Genomic DNA, 14560 nt, shown 5'->3' on the forward strand with positions numbered 1-14560 from the left:
GAAACTTGTTGTAAACAAAATGACGCTTTAATTCAAGCACCTTGAGCATAAAATACAGAAATAAGAAACGCAATAAAATTTTAAAATCTGTCATCCGTGGCACATTTTGCTTTTAACTTAAAAATGTGAAGCGTTAAATATTTTTATTTAATTTGTATAAATTTATTTAAATAACTTTGTTTTAACAACTTTATTTATGTTACTTAAATAACACTTTAAATTGGTCAATTAAAAAAATGATTTAAAAAATAAAAAATTCAGAGTATGCGTTAAAAATATCTAAAATTACCGAATTAGTCTTTTTAAAGAGGTTACGTTTGTGTGAAAATTTCCTCTTAAATTAATGATTAAAGGGAAAGTTATACTATAATAACAATAGTAATACTGTAATAATAATAATAATAGTTATAACAATAATAATAACAATAATAATAATAATAACAATAATAATAATAATAATTAATAGTAATAATAATAATAATAATAATAATAATAATAATAATAATAATAATAATAATAATAATAATAATAATAATAATAATAATAATAATAATAATAACAATAATGACTTAATATAACTTTATTATAACAACTTTACTTATATAACTTTACTTAAATAATTATTTAAATTGGTCAATTTAAAAAATTATATCCAGAGTTAAAATAATCTAAAATTACTAAATTAGTCTTTTTAGAGAGATTACGTTTGTGTGAAAACTTCCCCTTATATTAATGGTTAAGGGGAAAGTTACTGGCTAGTTCAATAGAAGAAGACTTATACAGGCTATGTCTGTACTATAAAGGTTAAATAATGTGTTAGGTAATTACAGGTGATTAATTAGTCGCAAAAAAGATAGAACTGCTGTCAAGTTGTTTTTATATTAGAAATATTTACCACCATTTTTATTTTTACGGAGGCAAACTTAATAAACCCTTTCAACAACTTTTTGATGAAAAACTTTAACTTAGCATCAGCATATAAAAAAACATTAACTTAGTGAAGTTGCGTGTTAGGAGAATGGGCTCAAAATATCGAATACAAATATTGACAAAGGAAAAACAAGTGCGGTTCCTTTACAGTTTATTACAAAACGATTTGTGCAATTTGAAGATCGAAAATTAGGATGAAATTATCACACTTTATATTTATAGCCAAGCATGTCAGGAGCTCATTAATTGTCGAGTTTATTTTTACCTTTTTTTTCAAAAAAAGTTTTCAGTTAATGAGTTTTATCTCAAGTCTGAAAGTTAGTGGTTATTAAATAAAGATTGGCGAGCGATGACGTGTGATGACGCTTTGGGCATTATACAGATAAATAGTTGTTAGTTTAAAAATACAGATGGTCTACACCTACTTAACTACATCCGGATCAACTAAAACTTGTATGTGGAATGTATTATATTGTATTGGGACTACTTTATCTTAGTGCTTGCAGCTGCTTTAACTGTCGTTTTGGTCCTCCAGGAAGATACTGCAGCGAAAACCTCAGTGGCTATTATACCTGTTTTGAAGGGAAATCGACGTATAAAAAATGTCGAAGCGGCACCCGATGTTCCTGTTACTTAGATTACAAATGTCCGACTAACAATACTTGTGAAGAGTTCTACAAACCACTGCCGATGGTTGGCTCATTTATTTTAGATTATAAAGGCTATCGAACGGTTCAGACTCCGCAAGGAAAAATCGTTGAACATCTTCGTGGTACGATTCAACAAAACATAAAGAAAAAAACATTTTTTCAAGAAGATGTTGTTGGCTCAACACGCAAGTTTGTTCTTATTGTTCCCAATACAAAAGGCAAATTCAACATGGTAAAGCATTTTATCAGTCTTTTTTCTTATTTCTTTTACTGTTAATGAATCTTTAAAACATTTGTAAAAAAAAAATATTTTTACAAAATTTTTTTTTTGCAAATTTTTTCTTTACAAAAATATTTTTGGAATTATACAATTTGTTTAAATACTCATTAAAATCTCTGATTTTGTAAATTTTTAATTGGTCAACAATTCTCATTTTCAATTGGTCAACAATTCTATTTTAATTCAAATTGAAACTAAGAATGGGAGGTTTTTAAACGTAAATTGATATCTCTTACTTTTGAAAGAGAGTTTTAAGTGAGTTAAGTTGCTGTTAATCTTTTCTTATTTTAAACTTTAGTATGAAGGAACATTTACTAAAAACTGCATCAATTCTTCACTAAACAAGTTCAGTGCATTTCTCGATGAACTTAACCATTTCACACGAATAAGAAGTAAAAAAATCAGTTACTACATAACGGAAGAAACTTGGTATTTTCGTAAAGGTAGGCGCCATCTTGGTGAATCTTTAACTTCGTGGGAATGGACTGTCAAAAGTAATTTGAAAACCAAAACTTTAGAACCGATACTTTTCCAAAAACATTTTTATGGAAGTGCACTTATGAAGCAAAATGAGGTCGTGTCTTGGACGTCGATAACAGTTGTTCCAAAATCACCAAGTGACCAAGTTTTTCGAGTCCCAAGTATTTGTAAATAGTAACTTTATTGGTTGCTTATTTCTGGGTTAAAACTCATTTTTTAGTCTTTACTTTAAATCGGGTTTTGTGGTTGAAAAGATTACAGCTTTTTTTCTTTGTACTATAGCAATATGGAATGTTACTTTCTTACCAAATCTTTCTTTCTTTCTTTCTTTCTTTTTTTTTTTTTGATAAAATCTTAAAACCAAAAATAGGTTTTTTTTTGGGCCAAAACAACTTTAAGAAGTTAGGAGCGATGCTACGAAATCGTTAGAGGAGATTCAAACTTTTATTATTTACACAGAGATTTTTGGGGGTGCTGTTAGTTTCTAAATTAGAGTCTAGTTTCAACCTTTAGGTTTATTGGAGGGTAATAGTTAGGGACAAGCGAAAAACAGGAAAACACGGAAGTCGTGTTTTCCGTATTTTTCGTCATTTGCCGTGTTTTCCTTGTTTTGTCAGATTTACCTTGATTTTCTGTTGTTTTTTTTAAATTAACTCGCTCTATTCTCTTACTTGTTGTTAGTGGTAATTGCTTGACGTCAACTCATCTGTCATTTCCAGTTAGTAATTACCATTTTTTTCGTAAACGAGTTGCATGTCAATCAATAAACATCTTACATTTAATTATGTTGAAGAACGCCGTGAATGTTTCTTGTGCCGAGCGCGCAAAAGAGTATCCCAAGGGAACTTTGCACGCCGACGATGGCCGTCTCTTTTACACAAGTTGTAACTTTACACTAGATCATAAGAGAAAAGATATGATTGATAGACACTTCCCAGCAAACATGCTTTCAGCGGACCGTGATGCGTAAAGCCGCTGCCGGTATGCCGCTGCTGGCCCACTATGATGCCTAATGCGGATTGCCGCTGCTGGCTAACCGATGATGGACCGTTATCTCGATTTTGTGTTGGCTTACCGCCGTTGGCTGAAAAACGGCAAAACGCTTCGTTGTGGATACGTTTTTAAATCGGCATGTCAGCTTCGGTAAACACACGGCGATACATAATATAGGTATGTGTGCAAAATTTTTAAACTATTCAGCTATTTAATTATCTTACATCATTGTAAAGAGCTTTAAATCAGTATAACGATGGCGAAAATTTCATAAAAAACTAATGATTCTACTAAAAGTTATGCCCACTTAAGTGACAAAAATTCATTATAAGGAATGCTTAAGAAAACTGCACCTAACTTAAAAAATTAGCGTTCGGCTTATGGTGGTTTTATAATAGAACTTCATTGTTTAGTTTTTAGCGCATTACTTTGCCTCGGTTATATTTTTTATTCAACTAATAACAGAATATGGTTTTTTTTGTGTGTTTTTGTGTGTAAATCATGTTTTGAATACTTTAAAAAAATCACCAATATTTTAAATAAAGTTTCATTTTTCTAAAAAAACAATTTTTTAATGAATAAAAAATTCAAATATACAAAAGGTTTATAATCTTGAATCCCCCCACAACCTCTCCAACAGAAGAATATTTGGTACCTTTACTGCGTGCAAAAATAGAATATGAGCGTGTCATTATTTTTTAATAAAATTTGGCAGGTACATAGAAAATAGATATATAAAATTGATTCAAAAGTTAGAAAAAAAACCCATCATCCCTTCAATGTCAATTCACTTCCAGAACAGGAATGACGTTTTCAATAGCAATGAAATCACTAAAAACGTTAGTAACTGCAAAAAAAAAACAGATTGCAATAAACTTAAAACACTCTACTTTTAAAATATTATCTAAGTCAATATAAAGTTCTAAAAAAAAGACGAGAAAAATCCATTCTTATGACACCTACCTCGAGCACGCGGTGAAAAAATTTTAACTTTAAAATCGGTGCCGTAAATCGCAGATACGCACATACCTACATAATAGTTTTGCCAACACAAATCTAGAGTTTGGCTTTCGGATATTGGTAAGCTGTCTTTTTAACACCAAAAGCAGGCATTTCAACTGAAATGCCTGCTTTTGATGAGACTTAGATTGATCGATGTTTATATTGTGACTGTTTTATAAAAAATTCACTGATTATAACTTATTAGTGTTTAAATATATGCTTAAAATTATTACATTTATTTTTTAACAATAGTTTATTTAATATTTATAACTCTGATAAAATTATATACTAAGTAAAACAGTAAGTATTGAATAAATAAGATGTAAAAAAAAAAAATCAAACTAGTTTTTAGTCTTAAAATATAAATTATATATATAAATTTATATTGGTTCTATATCTATACTTTATATTATAAAATATAGCTATAATTATTGCTTATAAATATTAAAAGTTATATGATTTTAACATTGTTATAATCTTATAGCTATACTTATCCCAGTGGGCATTTGACGTCCTAGGACGTCCAAAGACGAACAAATCTGGTCCGGATTTCCGCGACCAAATTAGACGTCCTTGGAGGTCCAAATTAGTCGAACTTCGTCTTAATTTTTAATTTGGACGTCTACGGACGTCAAAAGTGTTAACACGCTTGCGCGAACTATTAACCGCCATTGTAATTGTGTTTTTGAGTAGCTGTTATATAACAGCGTGCAAGTTGCAATATTGCTTGTTACAGTTGCCTACTCTGTCTTTCTACACTATACATTACTTACAGTTGATCATTCTGTCTACCTGAAAAGTTAAATAATGGAACGCAAAACGTATGCGAAAAGATTTCAAGGAGATTCAAGTGAAAAATATCAAAGGTACAAGTATATTTTGAGTAAAACAAAGCCGAATTTATTAGCATTTATTATAAATGCTAGTTGAAAAACTACATAAATGTATAGTATATAAAAATATATTTTAAGTAGTATCTAGATACTACTATAATCTAATAGACTAATATATCTGTAGATATTTTAATCTCTAGATTAAGCTCTAAATTAAAATATCTACAGATATATTATTCTATTAAAATAAAATATCTATAATAAAACTATATGATATAGTTTATGTATAAATATTTAAATCCAGTAGACTAAAATACCTTTAGGTTGTCTACGTGTTTTAAATAAAGCTTCCATGTTTTTTTCCCTCCTTGAAATTTTAAAGTATCTATTAAAAATATATATTAGTATTCTCTGGTAATCTTAATTCTAGGAGTCCTTGAGGTAAGATTCAAAAGATATATCTAATTTAAATGATGTATATTTAATTCTAAAAGTGTTTCAAATTTCAACTAATTTCAACTTCATCTTTTGTTAAATTTTCATTTCAACTGTATAATAATAAATTATATATATATATATATATATATGTCTTTTTAATTTTGAGTCTTATAAATATATATAAATAATATATTAATCATTAATTTTTTAATTTGGTTGGTCATTAATCGATAATCGAAAATCGCGGTTGTCCGCTCTCTAGTTCGAATCTCTATAATTCGAAAACCTCTACAATTCGAATGGATTTTTTAGACCAGTCAGTAAGGTTCTATCTGTAAATCGAACTTTTTAAATTTTTGTCATACAAAAAGCTCGTTAACCATCGAACTCTTTTTTCAAATTTCGAACGTTTTGATTTTTGTTAAACAATTAGCGTGAATTATTTTCTTCTGCTTAAAAAAATCATGGCATTAAAAAGACTGCGTAAAGAAAGAATTTAAAGCTGAAATACGAAACTCTATTCGATCTTTTCTACCAATGTTTGCTTGACAAAAGCTTACATTTAAAAAATGAAAAGTGCGTAGGAGACAAGCATAGTAAAGTTCGCCTGACTGGGATTCCCGCAATTAATGTTAAAGGAGAAAGACTTTCAATGTTTGTAATTGGAAAATCGAAGTTTCCTAGATGTTTTAAAGGTGTGAAAAATATTCCTTGCTGCTATAAACCCCATACAAAAAGTTGGATGTCGGCAGAAGAAGAGGGGGTTAAAGAAATTGACCTAAAGTTTAGTTTTCAGAAAAGGAAGATTGTTTTAATTATAGATAATTGTTCTGCTTATCCTAACGTGCAGAAACTTGATTGGGTGGAGCTTATCTTTCTTCCACCGAATACAACTTCGATCACCCAACCTGTGGATCAAGGAGTTATCCGATCTCTTAAAGCCAAATATCGCTCACTTGCAGTGAAGAAGCAAATTGATGTCTTAGAAAAAGAGAACAAGATGCTTAAGTTTTCCATCTTAACTGCTGTGTTTATGCTAACAAAAGCATGGAATTCCATTCCAGATCAAACCTTCATAAATTGTTTCAAAAAATCAGGAATATCATTAGGAGCAGTGGAAAAGCATGTAAATGATGATAGCGACCATTTCTGTGGCTTAGATGTAGACGAGACTGTAATGGAAAACTTAAGAGATGATCTCGAATTGTTAAAAAGAAAATTCGATGCAGATTTTAATCTCACGGCCGAAGAGTTAGTAGACATAGATTTCGATGTTTGCATTGTCAACAAATCATCAGATGTTTGCATTGTCAACAAATCATCATTGCAGAAGTTTCTGAGCATGATGTTATTGAAACTGAAGAGGAATCTGATGATGGATGCGTTGGTGTTTCTGACAATGCTACAAAACCAAGCCTGAACGAAGCGATGCATGCTGTCACTGTACTCGAGAATTGCAGTCTTTATTCTAACTTTGGAGATGATTTGACGAAGGCTCTTAAAGACATAAATTGTGTCATTGAAATGGATTTAAAAGCCTCAAAAAGACAATCTACAATTACTGACTTTTTTTTGAAAATGTTAAAGTTTAAATAACATAATATATTGTATTGTCGGCCTAAAGGTGTGTTGTGGCTTAAGTTGGAATAGTTTTAAATTTGGAAAGTGGTAGTACTAATTGCTATTAAATAAAATTTTGGTGCATTTTCAATGTATATTCTTCAATTTCATTTAATCTATGGTAGTTTAACAATGAGCAAATTAGCGCGCCTCGTGGTTATCTTCGTTTGGAAGTGAAAATCTTCAAATTGCATAAAAATAAGTCTACTTTCAAATATACAAGAAAAAAATACATTAATGCAAAAACAAAAATAGATTTTTAAATGCATACTAACAATAGACCAACATTTGTTTTCTTACACACGCAAACACACACACACACACACACACACACACACACACACACACATATATATATAATACTTTTTATCTCTTTTTTGTATACAGTTGATGTTGTATTATTGTTTGAAATCGAGTTCTTTTATGAGTTTGTTTACTTCTTCTTGTTGTATGAAGGAAATTAATGATACACGTTGTTTATGTCGATTAACTAATTCCTCTAACTCATCTTCACACTGTACTCGCTTATTCTCTGAACCTTGTTTAATCTCTATGACTGGAATACCCTTTGAATTTTGATTATTATCTTTGGCTCGCTTATTTCCTGCAATACTTTTATCTGTATCTCCCTTTTTAGGATCAAAGCTGTCTTTAATGAGTTTGTTGTGCACCTTGTCATAAATAAGTTCTCTATTAGATTTAGCAACTTCTTTGTGAAGATTTGTATTTACTTTTGTTGGTACTTCAAGTGAAGATCTCCTAGACGAGTTACTTGATTTTTGGCCATTTTCTTTCTCAAGTCTACAGTAGTTTTCATCGTCTACCGTTTCTATACTAATTTGAGGTACTTTAGAGTTTATAACTATAGTTGTCGATGTTTTTAAATTGTTTTCTATCAAAATTTCAGTACTATATTTTTTATTACTATTAACTGGCTTGATCTCCGGATAATTTTTATGATTTTTCTTGCCACCGTCCTTTTCGTAGTTTTCTTTGCTTCCTGATTTTTCGGGGTTTTCTGTGTTTTGTAAGTTTTTGCTGATTTCTTTGTTTCTTAAGTTATTAGCAACTATTAAACTATTATTATCCTGCTTGTTTACAATTTGTTGGTTAGTTTGACTTAATATATCGATTCCTTTAACTTCTTTTGCAAAGGTTGTTCTTACAGCATTTGACTCCCCGGAGTCTTTTGCGTTCGACTCACTTCGGTTTTTTTCTTTGTTTATTTTTTGCTTCTGTAAAATTTCTCGTTCTTTGTAAATTTTTTTTGAAGGTAACGGATCTTTAAAATAAAAATTATTTTTGTCAATAACGTTTTTTACGTAGGAGTTTATTTCGTCTTGCTTTTGCTTTTTTTTCAATTCTTCTTCTTCTTGTCTTCTTTCTAGTTCTTTATCAGCATTACCAGCTTCGACAAGTTGTTTTGCAAATATTCTCCAAGGTTCGAGATCTCTCTGCTCTTCTAGAAAAAACGAAATAAATGAACAATCGCTAAAAGACTTCACTGACTTGAGACTTTTTGCTACGACTTTTAAAAATTTTACCTTCAAATTTTACTTGAACTTGAGAGAATTTTCGAATGCTGTAATTTCTTTGCGTAGAAAGGCGTCTTTCTTTTACGGATATACTCGAGACCCACTTTTGAGATGACATTGGATTTCTTTACTTCATTTAATCAAAATTCTCATCTTTTAACAAAAAGCAAAAATAAAATTCTTATATTTTACACTGCGTTTAAAAATAAATCGTTGTAACGAAAGCAGCATAAGAAATTCGCCCTTAATTATTTAACAATGAGAGTTCATTAGCAACATGAATGAGAAAAACTTCTGAGAAATAAAATTTCACCGAAAACGATTATAATGTCATCAACCTACGTTTGTTTACGTCTTTAATTAATATTTATGCTTAAATATCTAAATACCTTTTCTTGCTTTTATAAAATAGGTATTTAATACTTCACCCAAAATTTTAAACTGCTCGATGGTGAATATTTAAAACTAATGTTTTCTTAACGATTAAAAATATTTTTAATTTCGAATGAATTTTCAATTTCTTTAATTCTCTGTTTTTGAGGATAAAAAGCAAAAACTTTGACCGAAACATTTTCTGCGCAACAAAAAAAAAAAGAAAAAAAAAAGCGAGTACTAAGAAATTATTGAATCATTTATAAAGTTAAATTTAGCTATTTGAAGAGAGTTCCTCCTGTAAATGTATATATTGATTAGAAAGATATGTTACAAACGCCCTACTGCAGTGAGCGTTTAGGAAACGTTTAAATTAAACTGCTGTAATAGAATGGTAGAATAGACTGATTATAGAGTTTTTTCTGATAGAAGTCGTTTTCTAACTAGTATGAAAGTAGACTGGATTTTACTTTATTAGCTCGAGAAAGTTGCTAAAAATAAAATGAAATAATTTAAATTGCAGAAAAAAATTATATTTTAAGCATGAAATTAATTTTTAACTTGAAAAATATAAATAGATAACTTATTATTTATATTTTACTTACACTGAGATAAAATTTATAAACAATTTAAACGTGAAAACTGTTTAAGTTGGCAGTGTTTATAAAAAAAAAAGTTTTAATGAAAGCCACATCATTTCGTACCGTGAGATAAAGATTGTTTAGATCTCAAGTTGAACAATATCCCCCAGAAAGCAGTAGATGAAGTTACAAAACGTGTGATTAAATTTGAAGCAAAGTAATTTTTTATGTTTGACAACCAATGACGGTCTTACGTGAGGCAAATAGGGCTTCCTACCCTAGCCAGAAATAAAACACCATATTGAATGTTTTATACAAAAACACAATTTATAATAATAAAAGATTTTACTTAAATGTTTAAGCTAAAGTAAAATTAAATGTATTTTGTTAAAAACAATGTGCATTGTCGGGGAATCGAACCCCGGTCTCCCGCGTGGCAGGCGAGAATTCTACCACTGAACCAACAATGCTTGATGTTTAAAAAAATATAAATATTTTAAGTTACATGAAAGACATCACTTTAACAAACAGGGGTATATCGAACAAAAATAAACAAAAATGAAACATTAAAATTGCTGTGAATACAATTTTCTTTTATGCAATTTATCTGGTTCATTTTGATTAACATCCAACAGTAATCAGCTATTATGATTTCATTCTAAATACCTTGGTACCATTAGTTGAATGTCTCGGTGAAATCATTCATCTTGCTCATCACTTACAGTTCCAAGATTATCAGGCAAGAAGTCAAGATGCAAACGTAAAAGTAACAATTTCAAAGACGTGCGACATCTCATTTTCTGAAAGGCGTCTAGCAAATTCTGAATGCCAACTCTATAGAGGGAGATTTGCGATTGCCCAGAAAGTTCTGACAAATGCATGAAAGTCTACCAAACATCTTCTTCAACATTGAGAGAATCTATGAAGATTTTGTCCTGCAATACTTCACGAATTCTCGCCTCAACAAAGATTCCCTCGTTCAGTTTGCTGCGGTGATTTTTGGAAATTTATTTACCAGGTACTGAAATCCTTCAGAGTTAGTCTTTCCTATTGCTTTCATAAAGTTCTTCATTAAGCCAAGCTTAATATGGAGAGGTGGTAAGAGAATTTTCTAAGGTTCGACCAAAGAAATATATCGGACACAATTTTTTTACACTCATCCCTTTGATAATAGTCACGTTTGACATAATGTTCTGCAGTAGCACGCGTGTCCCACAGACACAGGAGACAACTGAATTTTGTGAACCCTGATTGCATGCCCATTAAAATTCAAATGACTTTTAAACAACCACAGATATTCCATTGATGAGTTTGTAATTAGTTGCTTCGAGTAATATTCTCATGTTTTCATGTGTTTCACTTAAATGAACGGAATATACAATTGGTACGCTAGGTCTTTGATTGCCATTATGTAATAACACAGCTTTCAAAACCCGCTTTAAAAAGTCAATAAATAGAGCCATTCAGGAGCTATGTGGGACTGCAATAAATCTCCAAAAAGTCCATTGATGTTAGTGCAATAACGCAATAGGCCATCAACAACGAAAAACTTAGATAATGACACAACTTTACGCCTGTTCCAAGTAGTTGTTTTTTCTTGAGTCTAGATGCTAAAGGGTCGGCTTTTTCTTTTGACAAGAATAAGTCTCTAACCAAATCATTGAACTCATCTTGGGTAAAGATTTCCAGTTCTACATTAGAACCAGGGGTGTAGTCCAAATCTGTAGAATCCTGATCACTATTGCCAGTAAAAGTATTAAATTCAGCTTCATCTTCAAAAGACTGAAGTGCATCAAATGGAGGGACTGGAACAGGCATTGACGCATTATGTGGAAAAGGTCTGATGGCTGAATTCAAAGATTTTCATTATGACATTCTTAATTTTACATCGTTGTCCCAAAGCTGTAAATGATCCGTTCACATAGTAAAATGTGTCCGGATGATTTTTACATGTTTTAGGCATGCTAGTAATCACAAAACTAGATATGCTACAGAAAAACTAAAAACAGATTTAAAACCACAAATTTTCGTAAATGGTAGAAATAAAAATGATAAAAATAAAAATGGTAGAAAAAAGCAAGAACAATCTAAAACTACCATCCTCCAATAGTTTTGCAATTACTTACTATTTGTTCTATAACTTTTTACAAATTGTTTTAGGTTTACAAGAATAAAAAGTTAAAGTCAACTCTCCCTTTTCGACTTTTTTGTTGACTCTTAAATTTGAAAAATCGGGTTTTTCAGATTATGATGCATTATTTTAATGTTTAACTTATTGCAGTGTAAAACACAAAAAGAATTTAATTGGCTATATTAGTTTTGTAAGCATATTTTTTTTATTTATGAAGTAATAAAACACTTGGGGTAATAACAAAGTAGAAGTAACATAAATTTCGTAAAATCGAAAAGTATAATATAATGTTTAGGAAGTGATGAAAAGGTAATTATTAATATTCAACAAATATCAAATCAAGAAAATTTTTTTAATGTTAACATTTAAAAATGGAAAAGCTGTGTGGTTTCTGTGCTTATAATTGCTACCAATTATGTAAAAGAGAACTTATATAAATGGTTGTTGAAAGAATACACAAATTTGTGAAAAATCGCTTGGATTTCAAATACGAAGAGGTTCCAAGAGGAGTTTGTCATAGCTACCGAAAGCTATTCGAAAAACGATATCAAGGTGTGAGAAATATATTTTATTGCCTGAGTTGTTTATTTTTGATTCAATCTATATTAAACACCTTCTAAAAAATCTCCGAACTGTGCTTTTGTGTTGATTTGCACGGTTGAAAAACTAAAGCTTAATAAAAAGCATTTAGTCAAAGACAAACAAAAAGAAACGAGTGATATATATTCATCAACCTCAAGATCCTCATTCAATGCATAAATGATGCACAAAACGTCTAACAATCATCGGTCGAGGTTCACTTCTGTACAGCTGGAAAAAAACATTAAAACTATGTAAATAACAAGTCGCATTATTAGTCAGCAACTCCTGATATAAGAGTCAAGCGCTAATGAACAATTTTAATTGCAAAAGTAGTCCCAGAATCCTACATTAAGGACTCTTGGATTTGATCAACACAAGCAATCTAAGTTTAAAGTTTCATGCGATCTTAACTTTCCACCAGAGGAGTCTCAAGAAGACAACAGGTTTGTTGCTGTTGGATTAAACAAAAGCAAAGCCAAGGAGTTTAATAATGTGATCAACTCTTTTTTGATCATGACTAAAGACTCTTAGCTTATTCTAGATTTGATCCCGTGAATGAAATTTTCTTTTCTTTTGGGGGTTGTAAACCATCTTTTTAAGAAGAATTTAAAAAAAACAGAAGCAAAATGCTGACCTGCAAAGCTGAACACTTAGATGCAGCCATTTCATGGTAGTCATTTTGTTAAAGAATAATGGTATACTTCAAAGAATGCCTAAAAAATTCTGCACATTTTAAACTAAGTTTTGTTGAAACTTCAGGTTTTGAAGCGTTGTTATTATTGGCAAAGATTAGATGACAGATTCCTGCAAAAAATCCAGTAAATTAAGAATTCATACCTCTTCTACTAGATTATTCATTGGACAGGTAACAGAAGTAAAGCTTTTCGGGAGAAGCCCAAAAACTCCAGAACAATTAAACCTAGAATGTTAGGTTGAACCGTACTGTTAAAATATCAATATTAAAATATTTTTCTTTAAAAACTGTTGTTTTTAACTAAAGTTCAATTTTGAGAACAAATTTTAACTTTTTGTTTATAACAAAAACTAAACATCTGTGGTTGATATTAAACATCGGGGTTTTGTATTTCCATTAAGTAGAAATAGTTGTTAAGTAAAAACTTCACGATCATTCGTTTGAAAAAAAATCTTATTTAAAATAATCTTTATATACAAACATACAAAGTTATAAGATTCCAAAAAAAAATTTGGGAAACCTCACAAACCTACTATTATTTTGTTTCAGCCAAAACTGATTAACGGCAGAAATCTTCTCACCTCCACTTCTCTTTCGTAGCAATTGGTGGCCGCCTCCCAAAATATTTTTTTCTCGTAGAACGTTCTGACTTCCACCTCCAGTTGCTTCCGTCTCCCAATTGCCGGCCACCGTTAGAATTTTTTTTTTGGAGGCAAAATGTTTTGGAGGCCACCGCTACCAATCGGGAGGCGAGAGCCACTCGCGACCATCATCAAAGGATATTTTTGAGGCAAAGTTTTTGGAGACCGTCTCCTGTGGCTTCTGCCTCCCAATTGGCGGCAGCCTCTAAAACATTCTGCCTTTATAAAAAATTTTGGTGTCAACCACTAATTAAGAGGCGGAATCCGCTGTAGGCGCCCTCCAAATCATCATGCTTTCAAAATATCTTTTTCTCATTCATTTAGTCCAAAAGTTTAGATTTAAAAAAAAAACAAACAGGCAAGATACTCTTTAGCACATGTATTTATTAGCTTAGGTTTTTAAAAACTATGTTTAAAATGGTATAAAAAATATTACCTTCAACTTCTTTGAAGTATCAGTAATGATAAGATGAAGCGAATAAGCTAAGCATGAAATATTTTCTCCAATCATTGCAGCTTTTTTCATTCCAGAAAGCATATTTACTGCATTATCTTTAACTGAAATCGTTTTACATCCAGTATGAAAAAGAAGAGCAAAAATTAGTGCATCTGTTTTGTTTGTAATGTTGTCTCATGAGAAATATTAAAAGAAAAAAAAACCGTTCAATGACAACCTCTAACGCAAACATTCATATCGTGCGACTTTGTTTGGTGCTTATTTGTATTGGGCACAGTTTACATTGAGCAATATCTTTTTTAAGAGGCTGTTAAAAAAAACTCCAAAAAGTGATTTATTCG

The 14560-nt window shown here is 30.5% G+C and overlaps 2 protein-coding genes and 1 non-coding gene across 6 annotated transcripts; 1 reads left to right on the forward strand and 2 right to left on the reverse strand.

Annotated features, from left to right (window-relative positions):
* Positions 1-1158: 1158 nt before the first annotated feature.
* LOC149878905 (uncharacterized) lies at positions 1159-2519 on the forward strand. Its single transcript, XM_090072138.1, has 2 exons — positions 1159-1812; positions 2159-2519. Exons 1-2 carry the CDS (start codon positions 1393-1395, stop codon positions 2513-2515), a joined length of 777 nt encoding a protein of 258 aa, XP_089928264.1. The 5' UTR covers positions 1159-1392; the 3' UTR covers positions 2516-2519.
* A 4787-nt stretch (positions 2520-7306) lies between these two features.
* LOC149878906 (uncharacterized) lies at positions 7307-14319 on the reverse strand. 4 transcript variants are annotated; one of them, XM_090071787.1, is made up of 3 exons: positions 14199-14319; positions 8771-8914; positions 7307-8688 (listed from the first exon to the last, which is right to left on the reverse strand). In XM_090071787.1, exons 2-3 carry the CDS (start codon positions 8877-8879, stop codon positions 7625-7627), a joined length of 1173 nt encoding a protein of 390 aa, XP_089927913.1. In that variant the 5' UTR covers positions 8880-8914; positions 14199-14319; the 3' UTR covers positions 7307-7624. The 4 variants fall into 4 exon arrangements, with proteins under 4 accessions (XP_089927913.1, XP_089927914.1, XP_089927915.1 ...); XM_090071788.1 differs by lacking the exon at positions 14199-14319 and adding an exon at positions 13265-13395; XM_090071789.1 differs by lacking the exon at positions 14199-14319 and having other exon boundaries at positions 7307-8685; positions 8771-9110.
* On the reverse strand, positions 10114-10184 carry Trnag-gcc (transfer RNA glycine (anticodon GCC)). The gene has a single exon. It is a non-coding gene; the product is annotated as a tRNA-Gly (tRNA).
* Positions 14320-14560: the final 241 nt, after the last annotated feature.

The sequence above is a fragment of the Hydra viridissima genome, unplaced genomic scaffold (genome assembly GCF_058129835.1).
Source record: "Hydra viridissima isolate aposymbiotic clone 2 unplaced genomic scaffold, HvirCarnegie_v1 scaffold_14, whole genome shotgun sequence".
NCBI classification, from domain to species: Eukaryota; Metazoa; Cnidaria; class Hydrozoa; order Anthoathecata; family Hydridae; genus Hydra; species Hydra viridissima.

Excerpts from the sequence above, each read along its gene's own strand:
- LOC149878905 (XM_090072138.1), top strand. The coding sequence starts at position 1,393 with ATGTATTATATTGTATTGGGACTACTTTATCTTAGTGCTTGCAGCTGC. Across the intron at positions 1,813-2,158 it reads CAAAAGGCAAATTCAACATG|TATGAAGGAACATTTACTAA; the intron begins GTAAAGCATTTT and ends TTTAAACTTTAG.
- LOC149878906 (XM_090071787.1), bottom strand. The coding sequence starts at position 8,879 with ATGTCATCTCAAAAGTGGGTCTCGAGTATATCCGTAAAAGAAAGACGC. Across the intron at positions 8,689-8,770 it reads AGTTCAAGTAAAATTTGAAG|AAGAGCAGAGAGATCTCGAA; the intron begins GTAAAATTTTTA and ends CGTTTTTTCTAG.